This window comes from Charadrius vociferus, unplaced genomic scaffold (assembly GCF_000708025.1).
Source record: "Charadrius vociferus isolate BGI_N301 unplaced genomic scaffold, ASM70802v2 scaffold2299, whole genome shotgun sequence".
Lineage (NCBI taxonomy): Eukaryota > Metazoa > Chordata > Aves > Charadriiformes > Charadriidae > Charadrius > Charadrius vociferus.
Window position 1 is genome coordinate 37,306 of NW_009650115.1, and position 8,531 is coordinate 45,836.

At 60.9% G+C, this 8,531-nt stretch overlaps 1 protein-coding gene across 1 annotated transcript in view; it reads right to left on the minus strand.

Annotated features, from left to right (window-relative positions):
* Window positions 1-2,703: 2,703 nt before the first annotated feature.
* Window positions 2,704-8,531, minus strand: part of UTP14A (UTP14, U3 small nucleolar ribonucleoprotein, homolog A (yeast)) — an 8,734-nt gene continuing 2,906 nt past the window's right edge. The window contains exons 2-14 of the mRNA XM_009892374.1: window positions 8,276-8,346; window positions 7,555-7,619; window positions 7,246-7,388; window positions 6,921-7,076; window positions 5,865-5,984; window positions 5,689-5,783; window positions 5,322-5,445; window positions 5,154-5,231; window positions 4,313-4,697; window positions 3,797-4,176; window positions 3,537-3,724; window positions 3,365-3,464; window positions 2,704-2,976 (exon numbers count right to left, since the gene is read on the minus strand). Coding sequence (XP_009890676.1) covers window positions 2,704-2,976; window positions 3,365-3,464; window positions 3,537-3,724; window positions 3,797-4,176; window positions 4,313-4,697; window positions 5,154-5,231; window positions 5,322-5,445; window positions 5,689-5,783; window positions 5,865-5,984; window positions 6,921-7,076; window positions 7,246-7,388; window positions 7,555-7,619; window positions 8,276-8,346 — 2,178 coding nt within the window. The remainder of the gene's footprint in view (window positions 2,977-3,364; window positions 3,465-3,536; window positions 3,725-3,796; window positions 4,177-4,312; window positions 4,698-5,153; window positions 5,232-5,321; window positions 5,446-5,688; window positions 5,784-5,864; window positions 5,985-6,920; window positions 7,077-7,245; window positions 7,389-7,554; window positions 7,620-8,275; window positions 8,347-8,531) is intronic.

The window sequence follows — 8,531 nt, forward strand, 5'->3', positions numbered from 1 at the left end:
CCTGCAAGGGGCTCTCCCCGGCCGCGCTCCGCTCCCCCCTCTCCCCACTGCCCTGGGAGCTGCCAGTGGCATCCCCAGCATCCCCCTTTCCTGCAGCGGTTTGCAGACCAGGAAATGTGTTTTAATTGAAAAAAACAACCAAGCAACAAGCCAAACGCTGACATTCCTGTGCCCAGCAAATTTATTTCTGCAGGGGAGTCAGAGGGACAACCGTTGCCCTTGATGCAGGAGCGCAGCAGCTCCAGGGGAGCCTGTGCCAGAGCGGGTGAGCACGGCAGCACCAGCAGCCCCACTGCATCTGGGTCCCTCCTCCAACTCATCCCCAGCAGCTCACACTGATGCTTTCTGTGTTTATTTTTGAAGCATCTCTGGACACTGGAAGCCCCAGTTCAAGCCCAGTCCAGCCCAGCGCTGCCCTTCCTCGCAGGATGAGGCTCATCCAGCTCTCTGGCTTGAAGCTGTCCCCTCTCAGTGCTGACTGACCATCAGCCACGCTCACGCCGCAGGACCCACCAGCCAAAATTCAGCGTGTGGCAGCCTCCGGACCGAGGGGACAGGTGTCGGCAGGTCCCGCTTGCTGCTTCAAGAGGTCCCAGCTTGTGACAGCTGTGAACCTGCCTGCTCCGCTGGGGCCTGAGCTGGTTTCAGACCTGGTGGCCTCGGTCCTCTGCAGGATCAGCATCCCTGGAAGGGACTGCCCTGGTGCCACCATCGCCCCAGCCCCGGCGGGGAGCATCGCTCCTGCTCTGGGGCAGCTGAGGAGGTCCCAGCCCAGCTTGGGGGTGCAGGGGACACCAGTCACGGCAGCAAGCACAGCGTACAGCAGGAGACAGTCCCCTGCTGCGGGGTGGGTTGAATGCGGGGACAGAGGCCAGAGGGGTACGTGGGGCTCCCAATCCTTGCAGACAGTCAAACAGCAGGACACCGCGCTAAAGCCCAAAGCCAGCTCTGCTCTGACCAGGGTTGAGACTCAAAGCCTCCCAAGACCCTTCCCAGGGGCTCTTTGAGCATCGCAGGGCTGGGAGCTGGGGGAGCTGGGCTGGGTGCTGGGACAGCCCGTCGCACCCCACCGGGCACCAGCCTGCGGCTGGGAAGGAGGGAGGCAGAGCCCTGGGCTGGGGCAGACGAGGGACAGGGACAGCAGTGCCACAGGGCTCCGGCTGGCCACAGCAAACTGGGAGCCCAGGGTTGGCTGCGGGCGGGCAGAGGGGCTATGCACACCGGGCACTGCCTTCCCCCGGCTCCACGGCACAAACGAGGAACCCCCCTCTACCCCCTGCGACATCCCCAGGGGCTGGGGGCAAAAGTTTCCCACAGCTTTTGGGGCAGGCAGGGCGTGGGGAAGCTGGGCTCCGAGCTGGGGCCACCAGCCCAGCGAGGGGCTCTCCGGTGGCACAGCACGGAAATGCTCTCCGCTTCCTTTCCTTGTTTTTTTTTTTTTTTTTTTTTCCAGCCCGGGGTAAATTAATGCAACACACCCACGGCCCCGTCCGCAGCCCCGCACTATCTGGCTGCCCCAGAGTGCTGCGCAAGACCAGCGCCACCCGGGCCGGTCCCTGGCAAGGTCGCAGTGCAGGCAGCACACAGCCCTGCATCCCAGGCAGAGTTGACACCCCCCACACCCCAGGAAAGGCGCCAGCGCTCACAGCAGAAAAGCCCTGCATGGTTTTGGGGTGGGAAGCAGGGAGTCGCAGGGCACCCGCTCCCAACCCTGTGGGTGCCTGTGGCCAAGCCTGGCAGGACATCCCTCCATCCCTGCTCGGACCGGGCTGCAGGGGAGAAGGGTGACAGCAGCAGCTCTGCCTCGGGGGACACGGCCTGGCTGCAGTGCCAAAGGGGGAGGAGGCATCTCTGGAGCCAGGGACGTGTTTCCTGGGAGCAGCAGCAGCAGCTCCAGCTCCTTCACTGGGGCTGGGGCGTGTTTCTCCGGCTGGCATGAGCGCAGCACACGTGGGAAGAGAGGCCTGGAGCGCTCCCTGCCCGCTCCTGTTTCACCATACGGCTCCGGTACACCCCTCCGCTGGTGCCGGACGCACCGAGCACCCTGCGTCACCCTCCGAGGGCTGGGTTGGGCAGGGAGGCCGGGCTCCGCAGCAGGAAGAGGGCAGGGTGGCTGCGCCAGGGGCAGAGCAGTTCCCAGCGTCTGCAGAGCAGCAGCACCACCTCGCAGAGCCGCTTTCCAGCTCATCGGGTTTGTCAGAGCCGGGCAGAAGTGACTTTGGAGCTGCAGGTGGACCTGAGGAGCGGCGCCCTGTGGCTAGGCTCAGCGCGGCAGGGCTGCGAGAAAGCACCCTTAGCCAAGATTAAAAGAGAAAATAAAATATGTGTTATATTACATATCAAAAACGGGGGCATGAAAGACAAAATCAAACGCAGGGCAGGTGAAACCCGGCACTGAGGGAGCGCTGGCGGCTGCTCCCCCCCCTCCCCGCACCTCCAGCCCCAAGCCGTACCTCCCCGGCCTGACCCGCAGCGAGCTGTTCACGTCACACCAGGCAAAACCACCCTGCCCCGCGCGGGGCCCCAAGGACAGGCAGGAGGGCACAGCTGTCCCGTCCTGGGCGCTGCCTGGGCAGCCACCAGACCGCACACGCAAGGCAGCCCCGGAGTTTGTTTTATTGAGGGGGAAGCAGCAGAAGGTACTGTCTCTCCCAGTTCCTCCACCTGCTCCAGTCCAGGCACCAGAGACACACGGGTACGGAGCTATCGTGCTCTCTTGCACGGGCGATGAAAGGGCTGCTCTTGCTGTTTGGGCTCAATTTCTAGCGCTGGCTTGGCTCCACTGCCAGGCGTGGTAGCCACGTCGGGGATATCCTCAGCAGAGATGGGCTGGATGATGTGGCCTGCTCGGGTGATGACACGGGGGGCAGTCAGCTTCTGGAAGGCACGCTGCGTGTTCCAGGTGGAGCCCACGGGGGTCCGGATGCTCTGCTCAAACTGCTGGTGCCTCTCAAAGGGGTAGGGCAGCTCGCTGACCTGCGGAGAAACAGCGCAGCAGTGTAACGCCCACAGCGACCCGGCCCAGCCCCACGAGGCTGCTCTCACCCCACACTGGCACTGATTCCCACTCGTCCAGGACTCGCTCACACTGTGCTTCCTGTCCCCTGCCCCGCTCACCACCTCCCTCCATCCCCTCTGCCAGCAGATCCCAGGAGGACTGGCACAGCACCGGCAGCCTGTAAATTCCTCCTCCCTCCATCACCCTGCTGGCCACTGCGTTGTCGAAGCTGGAAACTCCGTGGCCAGGCAGGGAGTACCGACAGGGATTCAGGACGTTTTGGGAACGGGTCACAGGAAGGTTCTGGGCCAGCCTGGGTGCTGGAGCGCTTGCTGCTGCCACCCGTGGAGGCCAGACGTCACCCACCTGATGTGCCGCCGCGTGGATGTTGCGCTGCTCACTCATGATGACGTTGGGCAAGTGCTGGTCCTTCCTGGGAGGCGCTGGGGGCGGCTTGAGCAGGAACCTGCCGGGCAAGCAAAGACGTCAGGCATCGGTGCTGGGCCGAGGCACATCGCTGCAGCTCTTTCACGCTTACCGTTTTATTTTCTTGGTGCTGGGCTTCAGTCCCGTGCCTCCCCACTCGCCCCAGCCCGGCAGCACCAGGTTCACCGGCTGTGGCTTCCCAGCCTGCTCTGCCTTGCGCTTCTCCCGGCGGAAGTCAGCGACCACGTCGTCCCCGGCAAAGGCCTCTGTGATCACACCTCTTTGATCGATGCCACCCTCCTGTGGAGAGCCGAGTCAGTCCCCTGCAGTCCACCCCACCCTGGGACCAAGGGGCAGGCCCGTCCCGCTCACCTCCTCCTCCACGACCACAGGTAGGCTGGGGAACTGGACCTCTTGCGACTTCCCAGCCAGCACAGCCTGCAGGCTAATGATCTTCTTCTTAGCTGGTGGTTTCTTGTCACGCTTGTCCCCAGCTCTGCCTTCCTCCTGCTGCAGCACTCGTTTCTCTGCTCTGGCGGCTGCTGGCTTCTCCTGTGCTTCCACACGCTCCTCTGAGGCCAAAGCCTCAACGTCCTCCATCGTCCGCACTCGGCCCAGCTGCTCCGACAGCAGCATCTCCTCCTGGGCCAGGGGAGGCTGCTCCATCCCCAGGCTCGCCTGCTCCTCGGCACAGACGGGGTGGATGGGGCTGTCCCCCGGCAGTTCAGCAGCCACCTCCGTCTCATTGTCACCTACGGATTGAGGCAACAGGTGAGACAATCACCCAGGAGCAGGGAGGGAGAGAGGGCCGGCTGTGTGAGACCAGGCAGAAAACAGCCCCCACGACCCGCTTTCCTCTGCCAACCCTGCGGCACACCAGACCCGCACTGCCTGAGGCCACGAGCTCCTCACCTTGTCCCTCAGGGTTCCCTGCCCGCTGCTGCCGCGCGTGCCGTTTCTGTGCAAAGTTTTGTAGCATAACTTCCTCCTCTGACATCTCCTCCTCCTCCGACATCTCCTCCTTGCTCTCCACAGCACCAGGCACTGCAACGTCTTCAAGACCCTCCTGCACCTCAGGCTCCTTGGCTGGGCCGCTGGGCTTGCCCAGCATCCAGGGATTAGCTCCACTGGCACCCACAGGGATGGTGGGGACGGTCACCGACGTGAGGTCCTCCTCAGGCACATCACTTGGCTCCTCCTCAGGCAACTCCACCCGCACCTTCTGCGTCAACTCCTTGTTCCTGGCCAGCTGCTCCTGCATGGCCTTGCGGGCCTGGAAGGGGATTGAGATGTTTCTAACGCTGGGCAGAAATGACATGCCCACCTTCCTTACCCCAACTCGGCTGTATTCCCCCATCCCCAGCCTGCATCAGAGACGTCACTGTGGCCTTTCAATATATAAAGGGGGCTTCTAAGAAAGATGGAGAGATACTTTATACCAAGGCCTGTAGTGACAGGACAAGGGACAACGGTTTTAAACTGAATGAGGGCAGGTTTAGGTTGGATATAAATAAGAAATCTTTTACGACGAGTGTGGTGAGCCCCTGGGGCAGGTTGCCCCGAGAAGCTGTGGCTGCCCCATCCCTGGAAGTGTTCAAGGCCAGGTTGGATGGGGCTTGGAACAACCTGGTCTAGTGAAAGATGTCCCTGCCCATAGCAGGAGGGTTGGACTAGATGGTCTTTGAAGGTCCCTTCCCACCCAAACCCATCTGTGATTCTGTGATCTCACCTCCAGGTCATACTTAGCCATAATGGCCCTGGAACGGGCCCATTTTCCCTTGTTCTGATGCTTAAGGCTCATCCGCTCCTGGGGGAAGAGGAAGAGAGAAGCATCAGAAAGAATATCCTCGTGAGAGGGGACTTCCCACGGGGTGGAGGAGAAGCGCAGAAGCAGCACCTGCATCCTGAGCTGCTCCAGCTCCTCCAGCCTTGCCAAGGCGGCCTCAGGGTCTGACTTATGCAGCAGCTCAAACTCCTTTAAGGCTTTGCGTCTCTTGCTTTTTTTCAGCACGCGATGGTACCTGCGGCACAAGGGCAGAGAGCCAGGGAGTGAGATCTCATGGGGCTGGGGAGGCCGTTAGGAACACAGCGCTGTTTTGGGCAGGAGGAGGACCAATACATTGCAGATCCCGGGGAAGAAGGGGGTTGCTCTGCCTTTCTCCCCATTTTGGCCAAACCCACACAGTAGACAGGGTCGGCTCCAGCGCTGAGGCCAGGACCCAGCCCTCTCCCACCGCCCAAGCCCAGCAATGGCACAGCCTTACTTCTTGCTCTTGATCCTCTTCTCTCGCCGAGCCTTGGCTTCGTAGTAGGACTGCACAGCCCGAGCCTTCTGCAGCTCTGCCCGCCGCTGCCGGGCCTGCCAGGGAGCGCAGAGTGAGGGAAAGCGCCAAGAAAAGGCATCCAGAGTCAGGGCACGGCACGAGGGCAAAGCACTCACCTCCTCCAAGCTCATTGCCTGCAGTGAGGCTGTCTCCTCTGGTGTCAGGAGTGGGTCTGTGATGGGCTGCTTCGTCTTGTGGAGCAGTCCAAAGATCTCCTGCTCCAGTGGAGTTCGGGCCTGTTGGGACAGAATAGAAACAGCAACAGCACAATGAGAAGACAAGAACTGCAAGAGCCAACGTCCCCATCCTTCCTGGTGCCTCTGATGGGAGGTCCACGGAATGGCTCAGAGAAGCGTTCCCCTCTCCTCCTGGGCGTTGGAGTCACAGCCCTGCTCACGGGTCCCACGCATAGCCCGCGGCTCTCTGCGAGCCTGCCTAGGCGCCCTCCCAGCAATCGTGCCAGGTTAGGGCAGGCAGAATTCCTCCCAGGGTAGAGAAACAGGCTCGCAGTTGACAGGCAGTGCTGACCCGGTAGCACTGGACAACAAGCATGCAGCAGAAGTTCCAGACCACGCAACACCACGTCTCACTGAAATGGAAAGGGACCTTCGGGCAGATCAAGGTGAGTGCCGGGTATATCAGGAGCTCGGCAGGGGCTGCCTCACACCTGAGTGTCTGGACAGCTGGGAGAGCTCTCGGGGTGACAGTGACTCTCCTGCCAGCGGCATAACCCCCACCAGAACTCACATTCAAAACCAAAAGCAAGTTTCTTTCATAAGGAAGACTTTGAGATGAGCAGGCTTTGGCAAACCAACCCCGCTCTCTGCCTCAGCACAAGTGGCCGAGGGCACCTGGCTCAGGTGGGAAACAGCGGTCTCAGCCTGTGTGTTGAGAGCTGAAAGGCTAAAAAGAGGAGACGGGACAGAGCAGGCACCAACCCCTCTGCTCATGCCTTACCCGGCCTCTTCCAGAGAGCGTTTACACATCTGCTATGTCTGAGGAACACAGAAGACTTCCCTTTCAATCTTTCTGAGCTCAGCGGGCACCTGCTCAGAGCCTCCACTACAGGCTGGGCCATCCTCACGCCCACCTCGCTCCTCCCAGCGCAGCCAGGAGACGCTGAGCTGCCCCAACCAAACCCTGGGAGTTGCGTGACATGTGACAGCACCCACCTTCCACGCTGAAGCCACTTGCTCCAGGGGGACGACCGTAGCAATCTCCTGCTTCAGAGGGAAAACCAACTGCTCTGCCCGTCGGTTCTGCAAAACTACCTGCTGCCATTTTCCCACGTCTTTAGAGGTCCCGACGTAGGCAGCTTCCCTCACAACCTGCAGGCAAGGGCGAGAAGGGAAAAGGATCAGCAGAGAAAGGCTGATGTGAAGAACAAAAAAAAAGCCAGTCTGCATCAGAGAGGAGTAGAGGTGCACACAGGGGCTCAGCTTTACTGCCCCATAAAGTCAGAACTTGCCCCTCTGCTGCCTGCACAGGTCCACTCACCCGCTTTGCCTCCTCTTTGCTGAGTGGCAGCTCCACTGCCTTTTTCTGCTTCACTCTGGTCAGCTCTTTCTTCACTCTGCTCAGGGCGGATTTGGGATGGATGGGCTTCAGGAGCTCAGACAGAACCAGCTTCTCCCCAGCACCTACACAAGGTCCCGCATGTCAACAGAGGCGCAGCATTGCCAAGTCAAGGGGCCGCAGCTGCATTCAGCCCAAAGATCAGGGCAGACAGCAAATCCCAAGCTGTTAGTGGGCAGCGCTGTCCCAGTCAGACAGCAGGAGCTCTGCCCAGCCTCCCGGGGGTCTCACCTTTGCAGCTGACATTGAACTCAGACACCTGTACGCTTGCCTCCGTACGCTCTGCCAGCTTCCGCCTGTGAGAAGAGAAAGGCCACCAGGATGATCAAAGGATGGGGAAGCCTGCTGTAAGAGGAAAGGCTGAGAGAACTGGGTTTGTGCAGCCTTGAGAAAAGAAGGCTCAGGGGAGACCTGATCACCGTGTTCCAGTATTTAAAGGGTGGCTACAAAGACAGAAACTCCCTTTTTACAAGGAGTCACATGGAAAAGATGAGGGGTGACAGGTACAAGTTACTCTCGGGGAGATTCTGATGGGACACAAGAGGGAAGTTTTTCATGCTGAGCACAATCAGCCTTTGGAATCATCTCGCCAGGGAAGTGGTGGATTGCCCAACACTGGACACTTTTACGATTCAGCTGTGCAGCGTGCTGGGCCATCTTATCTCGACTGTGCTTTTGCCGAGAAAGACTGGACCAGACGATCCCTGAGGTCCCCTCCAACCTGGGATTCTATGAAAAGAAAATAAACTGAAAGGCTCCTAACGTGCCCCCACGTGCTTCTCCTCCAACCTGCTGCTACGGCAGAGGCATAAGAGCCGGTGCCAATGGGAAAGGGAACGGAGCGCCCTCTCCCCTGCCCCCTTTCAAAGCGCTCCTGTGCAGCCCAACGGGGGAAACGAGGAGGGGACGCAACGTGGCTGCCACAAGAACCCCTCAGACACCCCCCACTCACCGCCTCCGTCCGGAGAGGGAGCTGACCGCCTCCAGGAGCTGTCGGTGCCGCCTCTCGCCATCCTCTTGCCCCTGGAAACACAGCAAACGCGGTTACGGAGCCCGGCCCAGGCGGGGTCCTGGCAGAGCAGCCCCCTTTCCGAGCAGGCCTGCACCCCCGGTGCCGCGGCCTGCACCCCCGGCCAAGCCAGGCCGCCCTCCCTACGGCCTCCCCGGGCGGGGGGGTAGCACCCGGAGCACCCCATGGAGCGGCGGGG